The 15,239-nt window shown below is 50.5% G+C and overlaps 1 protein-coding gene across 2 annotated transcripts in view; it reads right to left on the reverse strand.

The window, feature by feature from the left end:
- Adamts2 (ADAM metallopeptidase with thrombospondin type 1 motif 2) overlaps positions 1-15,239 on the reverse strand; it is a 201,813-nt gene that overhangs the window by 53,477 nt on the left and 133,097 nt on the right. For both annotated transcript variants that reach the window (XR_012912416.1, XM_075992742.1), the window contains exon 4: positions 13,810-14,012. Coding sequence is in view for 1 of the 2 variants with exons in the window: in XM_075992742.1 (XP_075848857.1) it covers positions 13,810-14,012 (203 nt within the window). In the remaining variant the exon portion in view is untranslated. The remainder of the gene's footprint in view (positions 1-13,809; positions 14,013-15,239) is intronic.

Here is a 15,239-nt window from a genome sequence, read left to right on the forward strand (position 1 = left end):
CACCCAACAGAAACAACTTGGTTCATAGTTCTAGAAGGTTCATTCAGTCAACCAGGGTGGAAAAGGCTTTGTGGAATAGCACATAGACAGGAAGCAGAGAGAACAAACTGGACACCAGGTAGAATGTTCAAAATCCTGTCCTCAGTGATCTACACCCTCCCCAAATAATGCCACAGCCTGTGAGGGACACTTTATATTCTGTCTGAGAGGCTGTGTTTATGTGGAATCTGCCCAGAGGGCAACTCAGGGGGTCCCATAAGGATATGGTAGGCCAGAAGAGCTGTGACTGGTTCAGCAAATCAGCGTCATGCTCCCGGCAGAGCCGCAGCCATGTGCAAACGTCCTGTGTCAGAGTGGTAAGGGTGAGGTAAGTTCTTGCCCAGAAGGGACAGGGAAGGGTTTCTGAAGAGGACTCTGGAGAGGGGCACGGAGGCCACAGCAACAGGTGAGGACTCCAAATCTATTCAAAGAGCAGTCAGGGGCCTGGATGGGAGAATGACATTATGTTTTTAACCACGATTTCTCTGGATGCTTTATGGAAAGTAGATGGAAGGAGTAGAGATGTGGGAATATAGGGCTCAGAGTCAAAGAGTGGAGGGAAGGGATGGATATGAGAAGCCACATGGTCTGGAATTGATGGTAAGACCACCTCCCGGCTCTGGGTCACCTTGTCTGTCAATGTCCCTTTTGCTGAAACACACACACACACACACACACACACACACACACCCCTGCTTGTCAATGTCCCTTAGGCTGGAACACACATACACACACATTGTATGCCTGAAATTCCCACAGCCCCTCTCCAGCCCTGAATCTTTAGATACCTTAAGAGAATTTAAAGAATAAAAATGTTGGGCAGAGCACTCAGAGGATGGTGGTTACACGTTTAAACTCCTCCCACCTCAAGGTCCTCCCACCAGCAGGAGGGACTCCGACTCTGAGGCTCTAGGTGGTATCAAGGGCAGGAAGACAGAGCCTTACAGTTGCCTCTTCTAAGCTCCTCCTTGCACAGGGAGCCTAGCGCTACCTCTGGGCCTTTGTGCTAACCTCACCTTCCCTAGCATAGTGAAAAGTACTCTACAGTGATTCCAGCCCATAGTAGGTGTTAAGTAGAGTTGAGGATGGATGGATGGATGGAGGATGTGGATCAGCTAACTGCCTAGCCTCCCCCCCACACTACAGCTGGCCCTCCTCTGCCCTCGTTCTTTAGAGACTGTGAGCTAGGAGAGGCAGCACACTTTTGCCCGACTTCAGCTGTGGTGGTGGTGGGGGCTGGGACAGTGTCCTTGAGCCCTGTCTTTAAGAAATTGATCTTGGAGCCTTTAAGCCCTGTGGGGAAAGAGCCAAATCTCCAGCCCTCTCTGTGAGCTGGAGGCCAGGCGCTGGCGTTCTGGGGAAATGCTTTGTGATGTGCTTTTTGTTTATGCAAAGAGGCAGCCAAGTTTCTGCTCTGGAGTAGATGGGGAAGGACCTGGTTCTGCATGGCAATGTCAAAGTTTGCCAGATTGGTGGCAAAGCTTTCCTGGAAGGACAGTGAGCCCTGGAGGATGGTCTGAGTGAGGCTGGGCAGAGGAGAACTCCCTTGAGGAAGAGGTCTGGGGTACAGAATGGGGTTCCTTATGAGGGGGAGCTGATGACCCTGCTGCTTGGTAGGCATGTTCTGAGCAGACCTGTTGCTGGGATCCTCATGCCTCTGTGGAGCTGAGTTTCGGGCTGTGAGCAATGTCTAATGGCGCCTGGATAACCTAGAGATCAAAGTAATCTCAGGGAGTCCCCAGAGGGTGGCAGGAGGGCGCACCCCTGGGTGGCTTCTGTGCAAACCCCTGACGTAAATAAAGAAGAGGCCAGGTTTAGGCTGCCAGGATAGAGGCTTGGGATAGAGGGAATTTGGGGGAGACAAGACAATGCACCCACTAGAATTTGGAGGCCTCACGACTGAATAGTCAGAAGTTGGAGATGGAGGCGACACACCCACTGGAAGCTGGGGGAGCAGTCTGCTGGCCTCACAGGTGGAATATTTGTATTTGTATTTTTTTCTCTATGTAACAGCCCTGGCTGTCCTGGAACTAGCCTTTGTAGACAAGTCTGGCCTTGAAGTCACAGAGACCAGCCTGCCTCTGCCTCCTGAGGACTGGGATTAAAGGCAAGCATCACCATCACCCAGCTTGTATTTGTATCTCCTGGAGCATAAATGGACTTGTCAAATGGGCAGGGCGGGGCTAGAGGTGTGTAAACCCCTCCTTTAACTCCAAGTACCTGAACATGATGACCAAGATAGATCTTCAGACTCCTCCATGGTCTCTTCCCACCTCCTCTCCTGTGGAAGTCCATACCCTCCAGGGACAGGGGATAACTCATTGGGCAAGGGATCTAGGATGGGGCCCAAGCTACCTCACCCTTAGGAAGGTTGTCAACGCCCAGAACCTAGTGTGTACTCCATGAATACTGCTCAGCTGAAGGGATCGCTAGGGTGGAGCCCTGAACAAAACACAGTTTCCATAGAAACTCTTCCACGTGGTTGTGATGCTGTCCAACTCTTCCCCTGGATTTCCGGGGTGAGCAGGTCTGAAGTCCTCGCTTCCAACTGCATCTGACCTCAGGAGAAATCTATTACAATCCTGCTGTGTAGCTCACTTACTCTGTTTGGGCCTCAGTTTCCCCAAATGGTTTGCTATAAAGACTAATAGCAAAAAAAATATTAAAGCCATAAAAATTCTAGAAAAATCCCCAGTGCGTTGTGCTGTATTAGTGAAGCTATCCAATACAAGAGGGTCAGGTAATGGGAACTGTAGCTTTGTGTCCCAGATTTTGGTCCCTCTTGGCTTCAGCCTTTGGACCCTGCCTCCCATTTTCCTGCTAACACTAGAAAAGTAAACACCTACTTTGCCACGCCTTAAGTCCTGGTGAGAAGAATGAATATCTCTGGGGGGAGACACAACACTTCAATCTGCTCCAGAGAATGGAACATCTCATACTAGTGTCTCTTGCTCTGAAAGTTAATCCAACTGGACCTGTCAATCACCTGGCTAAGAGACCATCCCTAAGGCAGGCTCATTCAAGCTAAAGAAACGAGAGGAATTTCTATCCCTCTAGTCAGATAAAGTACCCGTCCTTCCCAGAAACCCCATCCCCGGTAGTCACTTCCTGAGACATGGCTATTGAGCCTTGCTCACTCTGCCCTCCTCACAGCTCTAATTCAGAAAAGTATGACTTTTTCTCCTTTCCTCTTTCTTTGTCCAAAGCCTAAGCGTTTTCTCTCCGGCACTTGGCGATTTCTTTCTCTATAACACTAAGCCCCATCTCTGCCTCCACCATATGGCTGTCTGTTGTCACGTACCTGCTACCTGACCTCCCTTGCTAAGCATGCCACCCTAATGCCAGGGGCATGGTTTTCCCTCTTCTTTTCCCAGTGGCTGCCAAGAGTCACAGCCTGCTTGCCTGTTGTTTTCCAGAGCTCATAAAACTAGCCTTAAAAGCCTGGGAGTGGTGGCACACACATTTAATTCTAGCACTCTAGAGGGAGAGGTGAGTTCAAGACTAGTCTAGTCTATGGAGTCCAGGCCTGCCAGGACTACACAAAGAAACCCTGTCTCAGAAAACAAAACCAACAGACAAACAAAACTATCCTGAGCACCCACAGAATCTGTTTTTAAATTCTTTCATTAATGAGAATAAGAACACAAAGGAGCCATGGTTTCCCTGGTAACACCAGGAGGCGTCTCCGCAAACACCAGCACTTGCTTACGATTCTCTGAGTGTGACCAGGCGCTGGAGCAGGGGCCTGATATCCTATGGTCACAGCCATCCACACATCCTTGTGAGCCTGATCTTCCAGGGACTGACCTGGCAAATACCAGAAGTAATGCTGCCAGACAGGGAAGGATGGCGGCTGCTGAGGCCACAGGACACAGAAGGACACGGCAGAGGGCCTGGGGCCTTCAGGGCCTCTCAGCTACTCTCAGCTCAATGGGGAGAAAGGCAGAGATGACAGGGATTTTGATTCTTGCTGGCAATGACCTCAGGACGTCAAGTCTCCGGAGTGTTATGTTGGGGGTGGCTGGCTGGCCTCCCTGAGCACATAGACTGGAGTTCAGCATTGTGTCCTGTTTCAGGATGCAGTCTCATTCCCTAAGTGCCAAGACCGTATACTACCCCTGGTCAGACCGCTGGCATCCCCCTTCCCACACTCTTGCGTGTCTCGGAGCCTGTGTGGTACAATTTGTCCCCAGTGACTTGAGCTCCGCCACTGGGCTCCATTAGGGCACTACTGTGTAATCAGAAAACAATGTATTTTTCATTTCCCAGTAAACCAGATTCTCCCGCTGCCTGATCAGATTGTGATCCAAGGAAAGAGATGGGAGAAATGACACCATGAGCCCAGGGAGCCAGTGGCCTCAAGGAAGTTCCAGGAGTAGAAAACACTCTTGGAGATGAAGGAGATAGGGAGATGTTGGAGGAGAGGTGGGAAGTGAGACCAGGGCTGGGGGTGCACTCCTCTGCTCTGCCCCCACTCCAACCTTAGCATCAGAGACAGACCGATGTGGAGGCCTCTGGGCTCTGCTTCCCACAGTGATGGAGCCACATCATAAGAGAAGAGTCTGGTCGGTGCTTATGGAGAAGGTGAGACACAGGGCCTGACCCATGTCTTAAGTAAACCAGTGAGATCTAAAGTAGGCACCCTGGCTGTCCCAGCCCTAGAAAGATGGTATGTGCCACCAGAAGCTTCTACTTGGGGTATCCGAGAAGGGGTGGGGGTGGCCTGGCATTGACCTTGGAGAGGCTGCAGAATGGAAGGCACGTGGGGTCCCCTTTCCCACCCAGTACTCCCACAGAGCACCACAAAACAGAGAGGACTTGGATGAGCTGTCCACTGTTATGCAGGCATGGCATGAAGCTGGATTACACACGGACCCAGAAGAGACAATCACCTGCAACTAAGGGTCTTAAATCAGCACTTTGCATGGTGTCCCGGGACCCCAGCAGACGGACCCTGAGACATTCAGAGAACACAGCAACGCTAAGCTTTCTACACTCAAGTTCATGGCAAGAGCATGCTGCTGCGGACATGTTCCTCGCAACTGCTTTCTAATACCCTGAACGTAGCCAGATTTGAACACAGAAGGAAGCAATTGTCCTCTGCACAGCACACGGCTCCTGGCACCAGGAAGATCAGGAATTCAAGGTCATCCTCAGCTACACAGCAAGCTCAAAGCCAGACAAGGCTACATAAGACCTTGTCCTGAAAATTTAAAAGGAAGAATTAAAAAAAGGCATTTAGGGAACACCTACTATGCACCAACCCTTTGTCAGGGTTGAGTGTGCACAGTCAGGTAGACGATGTTCTTGGAACCTGCTATGAAACTTGGGGTACCTGAGATAACAGTCCCTAGTTCTAAGACACATCACCCATGGAAGAAGGGCCTCAGGGATGTCTGAGTATAATTTGGTACAGGGGCAGGGGACACACCATGGAGAGACTTGGGCAAAGTGACAGTCCACATCTGCCTAGACTGGAGCCCAGTGAGGGAAACTGTCACCTCTTTTGTCTGCCTCAGCTGTCACCCCTTTGCTGGAGCCTGCACAGGACAAGCTCAACATCTCAACAGCCACTTCAAGCTGTCACCAGGGAGAGATGATGCTTGGCCCTCCGTGTCCGCCGACAGGGACTCTGACTCCTGCTTTGACAACTGTCAGCTCCCCCTGGGAGACAAGGACAGGCAGCAACTAGGCTCCCTCATCAGCTGTCAGGAGGCATCAGAGCGGGGAGGCAGATGGGGAGTGGCTGCCGGGATGCAGGAAGAACGACAGGGACCAGACAGAGAAGAGGAAAAAGTGGGGACAGTTCGTGGTGCCCCACCCCAGTGTTCCCACCCAGCACAGTCACCACTGGCCTCTGCATCAGCCCAACTCTGTGGAATGTGAGCTCCATGAAGGCAGGACAACACTGGCCCATGCTGACCCTCCCCTAACCTAGAACCTCATTGGGATCCTATCTCCTCAGTGCTCAGATCATGAAAGAGGGTGTGTGTGTGTGTGTGTGTGTGTGTGTGTGTGTGTGTGTGTGTGTCGGTGACAATATCAGAACAGAAATACACCATAGACAAAGCTTCCCCTGGCAATCCCCAGGAGAGAGGTGCACAGACAAGATGGCTTGCAGTGGAAAGGAAAGGCGGATGGTATGATTGTGATAAAGGATAGACAAAGGCAGACAGTGTGATAACGGACAGCCAGCACGGTTGGGAGACCTAGAGCCAAGGCTAGAACAGGTCTGGCACTTCTTCTGAGACTTCTAAGGAATCTCCCCACCCCCTTCAGATCAGAGCAGTCAGGGAGGAGCACAAATGGTCCACGTCACTTCCCACAGGCACGTGACTCCACTGCTGTGCCTTGGTCCCACTGCCCAGCCTCTCTGAGCCTCCTTGCAGAGTCACCTATAAACTCCTGGCACAGGGTTGCCCAGTGCTAAACCTCTATCAACGTGCACTCTTTCCTCCTCTTTTAAATAACAACGTGGGGAGCCCCAAATTTCCCAATGGAGATATTTCTAGACACCAAATCAACTCCATCCCCTGCCTGTCCCCAGAGCCTTATGCCTCTCAGCCAGGTCCAAACTGTGCAAGAGGAGAGAGAGGCCCCCGAGCCCTGGCCTGTGCTTCGCTACCACTCAGACTGCCCTGCATTAGAAGCTGAAAATGTCTTTGAGAAGTTTTCCTTGATCCAGGTTCCCCCAGTACCGCTGGTGCAATTCTAGTCTTCATTCTGGGCCTAAATTTCACTCCTATTCTGAGCTTCCAGGTACAGGGGTAGATTTTGCCATCTCTGTACCCCAGTGTCCGTAATGAGGCACGATGTTAGGAAGTGCAGGACACAATGGTTCATGGCCCCCATGGGCCTCTACTTGCCTCACATCTGTCTAAGCGTTAGACACCCAGAGCAATAAATGCCACAGTAGCCCTTGGAGCTGAACTATCCCCACATGTGTGGCACAGAGGGGCTACAGTGACAGTGGCCTGCTTCAATTCACCCGACAGTATGAGTACTGATTGCATGTAGCCCACGCTGACAAATGACAAGGTCTCCCCGAGAGGTTCCAGCCTTCATCTCAGAAAACCAGATCGCCATTCCTACACAGTTGAGAGTGAGCAGAACTGAGGAAGCCATTGTCAGGGGATGTGGTTTCTCCCAATGTCTTCTAGGCCCCAACCTCTTCCGCCCATTGCTGCCTGGCACCTAGCTGCACCTGGTCATATGATTCTCTTATGGGTTCTGTATGCAGCACCCCCATGCCATCCTGATAAATGAGACTCCTTTAACAAACACACAGTGTCTTGATCTCAGGCCTAGCAGGACAAGCATGAGGAAAAGAAGGGCCAGAAACTGTCCCAAACCTTCTCCAGGGGTTCAGGCAACACAACCAGATGAGGAAGGGAGCTTTGGGCCTCCATCCTTCCTCCTCTTTGCTCCAGCCAGTTCCTACACCAAATATGTCCCTCTTGTCTGGGCAGCCCCAGGTTTCAGTGTCTCTTTGTTGCAGGAAGCAGAGTGAGACATGTGAACGGGTGGGGGTGGGGTGTGTGCGTGTCGGGGGCTGATGCCTTCTGCAGGCTGCTTTGCAGTTCACAAGACTTCCTCCCCCTGAACCTAGCACAAAACATTCCTGCACTGCCGCTGTGCCGGCTCCAGCATTCTTGAAAGTTGGTGAGCAGCTGATTGTTTACAAACCCTGGCAAGACTTTGGCAAGTCAAGGCCAATTTCTGGATTAAATTAGAAAAGAAAAGAGGAAACATATCCAAGTCTTGGCACCAAGAAAGATTGTTCATTGAACACAGTTGTTTTAGAACACACTGTGCTGAGGCCCTTCATCCTTCTGGGAGGAATCAAAGGGTACAGCCTCAGCTGTAAAAGTGCAGGGGGCCCCATGGGACCCCATGTTCTCTACAAGCCTAAGGGATGTGTCTGCCTGCAGTGGAAGAGCGGTTCACACAGCTCAGAGGGACTGCTCTTGCCCAGAAATCTACTAAGATATTTTCAAATGGAGATCAAAGTCAGTTCAGCTACTCCTTCAAAAAGAACCTTCACAGTGACCTCAGATGACCTTGGAGGCGGTTAGACCAGCCGGAGGGATAGGTGGTGCTGAGAAGTCTGGGGTATGAGCAGCAGCAGACAGGTAAAACTCAGCTTAAGTGTGAAGTCACCACAATGGCCTTCAGGGAAGGGCTGCTCCAGCTGAGGGGTTGGGGGTCAGAGGGCAGATGGAAGCAAGGGAGAATTTGACCAGTGGTCAAGGCGATTGCTACACAGCCTGACGACTTGAGTTGGGTTCCTGGTACACCTCCATCTATGTGCTGTCTCTCTCACACACACACATAGTATAAATAAATGAAATAAAAATAAATACAACAAGTCAGGCGGTGGTGGTGCACGCCTTTAATCCCAGCACTCTGAAGGCAGAGGCAGGCGGATCTCTGGGAGTTCGAGTCCAGCCTGATCTACAGAGTAAATTCCAGGACAGCCAAAGCTACACAGAGAAACCCTGTCTTGACAAAACAAACCAATAAAATAAACAGACTACCTATAGCTTGCAACAGAAAGTATTAATATGTCGCCGCTGTAGCTATAAGCACGACGAAGAATGAGGCAGGGTCATGGGTCTTTCCTCAGTGGAGCAGGCACAGAGGACGAGGCCATGACCGGATATTCTGGTAGGGAGGACATTAACATGTACTTCACCTGTTGGAAGATTTCACCTTCAGGAGACCGGTCTAAGGACATGATTAAGGATGAGGGACAGATTCGGCGATGTGGATGCAAAATAGTAGGTGGTGTCGCTGACCTCTAAAGAGGAAGCGAGTTTTATCCCACGGGTGTGTCATATAAATAATAAGTTACATAAAAAGCACACGCTCCCCATGGCAACTCCACACTCATTAAAATGAAGTCGTGGAGAGGAGCTCCTGGGAGAAAATATGGAGAGATCTATATGAGCTCATTCTAATCTTATGGCATAAATAATATATTATCTGTGTTAAATATAGGATGTTTTAATGAACTGAAAAAAATTACTTTTCTGAATTTAGGGAAGGAATCGGGGAAAATGGATCTGGCTGGCAGGGAATGAGTTGGTAGGTGGTATCCATGGGTAAGAGGGTCCCGTGACGTGCTCGGCAGATACCCCCAACCCTCACCCACCAGGGGATCTGAGATGAAGCAGGGAGTGGAGAGAGACCCACAAATTCTCACTTTCTGCTGTGAGCTGAATGTGATGTCGCCCCAGGCACATGTGCTTGAGGAAGTTACAGAGCCCATTGGGAGGTGGAGCCTTTTGGGGGGATACAGCTGCTGATCTGAGTCAAGTCCACTCCTATAAGTGACCTCTCGCCCATACACTAGTTAGTAGCCCTGATAAAAACTCACTGGTTCCCCAACTCGGACTTTTGTGTAGTTCCCCTTGGGGATGAATCAACATGTCCACGTGTTGCATATCCCCGAGAAAGGTCTTTCATATAACACCCAGCTCAGGGGGCAGCTTGCTGTCCAGGCTGCCCTTCAGCCATGGAGTCATCTCTACCAACCTGCTATTACTGCCGATGGTCACCTGATCCAGAGTACGGCTGGACCTCACCCGATGCCACATCTAGACAGGCACTCCCTCAACCAAACTACATCCAGGACCAGCTGTAGACTTAACAAGGGGATCATAACAAGCTACCGGCCAGGCTTTGGGGGTTGTGGCTTGAGGTCCACACACCCAGAGCTGCCCAAGCTTCCTTAGTAAATGGTGGTCAGCTTCAAGTTCAGAGGCGCGCACAGCAGGCTTTCCCACCATGCAGTGCTCAGGGCAGTTGCCACTGGCCACACAGGCAACTTAAACGTCAGATTAATTACAAGTCATGGCCCCATTAGCAAGGCTGCCATCAAGATGACAAGTGCTGTGGGCTGTGGAGAACTGGGAACTCTCATGCATTGTTGGCGGGAACATAAGATGATCCAGCGGCTGTGGAAAGCAGCGTGGTGGTTTCTTAAAAGTTAAACATAGAATTACCACATGATTCAGCCTTTCTACTCCTGGGTCTGCAGCCAAAGGAATGCAAAACAGAGAGGTGAACAGGAATCTGTAACCCAAGCTCCCAGCAGCCTTATTCCTAAGAGCCGGGAGGAGGAGGCTGCCCAGGTGCCCATCAATGGATGAGCAAAACCTGTCTAGGTATACTATGGCTCTGATGAGCCTCAGGAAGGGAGGGAAGGTTGGGCATGGAGATGCGTACTTGGGATCCCAGCACTCAGCAAGTTGGAGGCAGGAGAATTACAAGTTCAAGGTTAGCCTGAGATTCCTAGCAGGACCTGTATCAAAAACAAGGCAAAATAACACACACCATAGACAGACAGATGCGCACACACACACACACACACACACACACACACACACACACACACACACGGTATTCCAACACGTTACAATGTAACTATCACAGTCAATTAAATAAGCTGGTTCCCAAAGGACAAATATCATACAGTCTCACCGATACTGAGGTCTGGAGCAGTCAGATTCAGAGATTAAAATCAGAAGAATCATAGTCAGGCCCCAGGGGATCAGGTGAGAAATGAGTGTTCAATGGTGGGAGGTTCAGCTTTAAAAGTTGAAAAGAGTCCCGTGTGTGGATAGTGTGACCTTTGTACTTCCATGGGAATGTCCTTAATGTCACAAGCTGTGCACTTTAAAGTGGTGACGATGACCTGTGCCTGGCTCTAGGACTGTCACATGCTTGGCAAGCTCTCCACCACACATCTCTGTATTCCTAGCTCTCTTTTCCTTTTTGTGAACAAGAGCTCATTAAGCTGCCAGATCTGGTCTTGAACTTGAAATCCTCCTGCCTCAGTTTCCCAGGTAGCTGGGCCTATAGGCTTGTGCCAGCAGGTGCATCATTCTGTGCCCACCCCCTCCCTTATTTGGAGTGTGCGTGAGCAAATGCACATTTGTGTGCACATGGCGAGGTCAGCTGTCAAGCATTTTCCTAAATCACTCATTTATTTTTGAGGGTGTGCAGGTGTGTGGGATTGTGCGGTTATATGCACACACTTGGGGGGGGGGGGGGACAGGCCCTTGTGTGAGTGGAAAGGCCAGAGAAGAAAGTCAGGTACCCTGCTCTATGACTTCTGCTTTCTGTCTTACTTTTTGAGATCATCTCTCCCTGACACTGGAGCTCACTGGTCCAGCTAAACTGGGACTGTGGGTGTGTCCCACTGCGCCCAACTTTTTGCATCTGTGCTGGGAACTGGAACTCAGGTCCTAGTGTTTATGTGGCAGGCACTATATCCACTGAGTCATCTTCCCAGCCCCAGGCCTGGCTTATATTTTATCACAACAAAATGCTTTTAATTAAACCTTAAATTCTATTGGGTTAAAAAAAAACTGGTCAGTTCTTTCCTCTCCCTGGACATATTTCAAGAGCTCAAGATTCAGCCTGGCCAGTGTCTGCAATATTTCAAAGGCCAGAAGGACAGCTACAGAAAGTTCTGTCACGCAGCAACGTTCTGGAAGGCTGTCCCTTTGTATGTGTGTCTTCATTGTTCCTCCTCTCCAAGGCCACCAGAGTATTCACCAGTCCCTTTCCCAGCTCTAAAGACAGGGCACCAGCTGTTAGTGCAATCTCTGCTCCTAGCGTGGGCAGAACCTTATCTTCCCCGTCCACAAGGAACTCTTGAAGCAGAAGGAGAGTGAATGAGGGGTGAGACACCTCGCACCCCAGAGCCTCACCGAGCCCCAGGAGTGCCTCACCCTTGTCTTCTGACAGACTCACCACCCCACCCACAAGGACAAGCACTTGGCCAATAAACACTTGCTGTGTGCACAAGTGCACATCTGTGTGACAAGGCAAACAGATGTGACCCAGACAGCCTTTCTCAACACCTCGGGTTGATCTCCTGAAATTCTCTTCTTGTTCTTGTGATGATGAGACAGGATTCATTTAAAACATTCTTATGGTTCTGGGGTTTTTCTAGAAACTAAACCATCTTGTTATCCTTATTCAAAATAGAGCTACAGTGGGGTCACAGGGGTGTGCAGGAATGAATGAATGAATGAATGCCTGTGGTCAAAACTTGGGGAAAGTTCTCGATGTCTTCCAGAGAGCTCTGTGACACAGGAGCCCTCCACCAGGGAAAAGGAGGATTTTCATGCATCTGACCCAGGAAGAAGTCCTGCTGAGAGCCCCACATTCAGGCAGGGCCACCCGCAGACTCCTTAGGAATGATGCTCTCTGTGCTGTTGCCACTGCTGTGCGAGCAAAGCTACATTTTATCTGGAGATTGAAACTACCGATACCTTACTTAGAGACAGACAAAGCTCATTCACTTCCATTATGCCATTTAAACTACCCTACGGGGTGCAAGGGAACTGGCCCATTTTAATGATGGGAACACCAAGGCTCAGAGGACTGGAACCTCATTCCCACGGACACACCTAGTCTTTTTAATGACAAGACCCACCTTTCCCTATGAGCTGGGCAGCAGTGGAACTAGGGGAAGAACACATATTCTGGAGGCTGGTGAGGTCTGCATATCTACCGGGCTTACAGGCTTAGTGTGAATGTTTCCTAAGATATTGCGCCGAAAGTGGCTAGCCTGGGCCTGGCACACAGCCACACATTGGCAGATCATTAATCGCAACCATTACGGTTTTATTTATTGTTGTTGCTACTATTATTATTGCAGCCATATCTTAGGGGTTTGTTCATTTCCATGATTATGGCTGTGTTGTTATTAAATTAAAGGTACTTTTCAAAAATTAATATGAGATTAACATTTTCTAAAATAAAATGTACAAATGCAAAGACTTTTGCAAGGAAAGGTAGACGTTCAGGGAGCCAAGGATGGAACCGGGACAACTTAAAGGAGTGAGCCCACTCGGATGGCAATCTCTTTCCGGGGCTCAGCTCACCCACATACTCTCACCAGGGTCCTCCAGAGGCAAACCTAGGTGCTGCCACCTTAGCTCCCAGGAGCAGAGCCCATTTCTGCACGTCTGTCCACCCACCTCCAGGGTGGTCCTGGGAGGACCTTGCTCACTGTAGTGCTCTGTAAGCCTACCATCCTCCCACAAAGCAGCCCCTTCTCATGCTCCACTTGAGAGGCACAGCCATGGTCACAGCCTAGTCCTTCCTCCAACTGCTAGTCTCCTAGCAGGGCTTTGGAGAGCCCACCATCCAGAACAGAGAAGATCTCAGACTGTGAGCTCCGCTCTGCCTCGTAAGGCCCAACCCTAGAGTCCAGCCCAGCCCTCCAGGGCCCTTCTGTCTTAGTTTCTTTTCCCCACTGTGATAATAGACTCTGGCAAAAGTCACTGAAGTAATAAAGCATTTATTCAAGAGCACAGTCAGTCACAGTGGGGGAAATCAAGGCAGAAGTTTGGGGAAGCTAGTCACACCACCAACAATGAGGAAGCAGAGAGGGATGGATGCATGGCAGAGCTCAGCTGGTCACATGACACCCACAGTCAAAAAGCAGAGTGATGGATGCTGCTGCTTGGCTCCTTCTCTCCACTTACCAGCGGGAGGTACTGCCTATAATGGTGGAGTCTTCCCCCCTTAATAATCAAGATAATCTCCCACGGGCATCTTAAGACCCACTTCCCAGGTGACATCTTCCAGCCCAGTTTGCCACATTCTACTCTTTAATGGGCCCACCCAGAGACCCCCCAGCCACTGCCTAATCCCCACCCAAGCCTGATTTCCCTGCCTAATCAAGTCTTGCCTCCCAGAGACCGGTTCCACTCCTAGTCCCTTACCCCCGGCCCAGCCTTGACTCACAATGTTCATGAGTGTCAGCAGGTACTTCTGCACGTGCTCCGTCCCGTGGAACTGGACCACTGAGTCATCCACGCCCAGCAGGACCTCGATGTTGTAGTCATCGTCGGTGGCGTGCCTGCGCACCCTCCGCCGGGAGCTGGTGATGTGCTCCTCCAGGACGCCCAGGGCTCGGCTGAGGCTCTCCAGGCTGCCCCGGGAGGCTCCTGGAAGGAGAGGACACCTTCTTTGGTAGCAGCCCAGCACCCCCTCCCCAGGGGCATCACAGAAAGATAGAACCCATCTGGGTACAACTCGGTCACCAGCCAGGCTTACGGGTGGCATCCGAGTGACCGCTACGTCATTTAAAACTCACAGCACCCTGAACCAAAGCACTGTGCCCATTCACAGAACAGATGGAAGTCCAGAGGGGGCAAGAGTGAAAAATGCAAACAAAACTGGGGAAACTGAGGCTCAGCACAGACTGTATGTGTCACACGGTGTCTCCTCACTCCTAGCTCTCCTTCCAGAACTAGCTCCAGAACTTTCAAGGAATGGACCATATGCATATCCTGGGTCAGGACTTCAATGCCTGACCCCTTCTCCACCGGGAGAACTCTGCTCCCATCCCCAGTGCTGATGGGATTGCTCAGGGACCCATGTAAGTTCCTCTCATCACACCTCCCACAGCATGTCTTGGGAGAGAATCGACCAACTGCCTCTAGATGGCCAGGACCTGGCTATGCACTGAATATGCTGAGAAGTAGAGTCCGAGGGTGAGGGTCTGCACCAACAGGACCAGAGCCCAGGATGCCATGCCCACTGACCCTCCAGCTATGCTGTCTGCCTTGATTTCCTTCTGGTTCACACTGGCGAGACCAAACATCAGAGGGTAGCCATTCCTGAAGATACAAGACAGCTGGGCTTATAGTTCTGTTCTTACCCCACCCTCTTCACCCAGGAAACCTCTTCACGCAGTCACACAGTGGGTACCTTTAGTCTCCGTTTTACAGATGAGGAACCCTTATGTGGCAGATAACCAGACAGACAGTTCATGCCCTCAAGTTTACCTTTAATACTACAAACTGATAATAACACACACACACACACACACACTTTCTCTACGTATAACATATGTATATAAACCTGCAGGTACAAACACTGTATATGTTCAAACACACAAATGAACATCTATAGTACATAGCCTTATGGTCATGCGTACATGCAATGCACCCATGCACACATGCACAAACAGTCGATCCTGCCCAGGGCTACTCTAGGCATGGGGAATGGGTCAATCCTGCAGGAAGGGCCCCGTGCAGAGCTAAGTGCTGCTCCGCTCAGCTGCCTGGAGATGATTCAGGGCCATCCTGATGCTTCCAGAGGAGCCGCCTGGGACTTAAACCTGACACAAGGCTTGAGGGATTGCGGCTCTATTTTCATGCATTTATTTC

Source organism: Microtus pennsylvanicus, chromosome 11 (assembly GCF_037038515.1).
Source record: "Microtus pennsylvanicus isolate mMicPen1 chromosome 11, mMicPen1.hap1, whole genome shotgun sequence".
In the NCBI taxonomy this organism is placed as follows: domain Eukaryota; kingdom Metazoa; phylum Chordata; class Mammalia; order Rodentia; family Cricetidae; genus Microtus; species Microtus pennsylvanicus.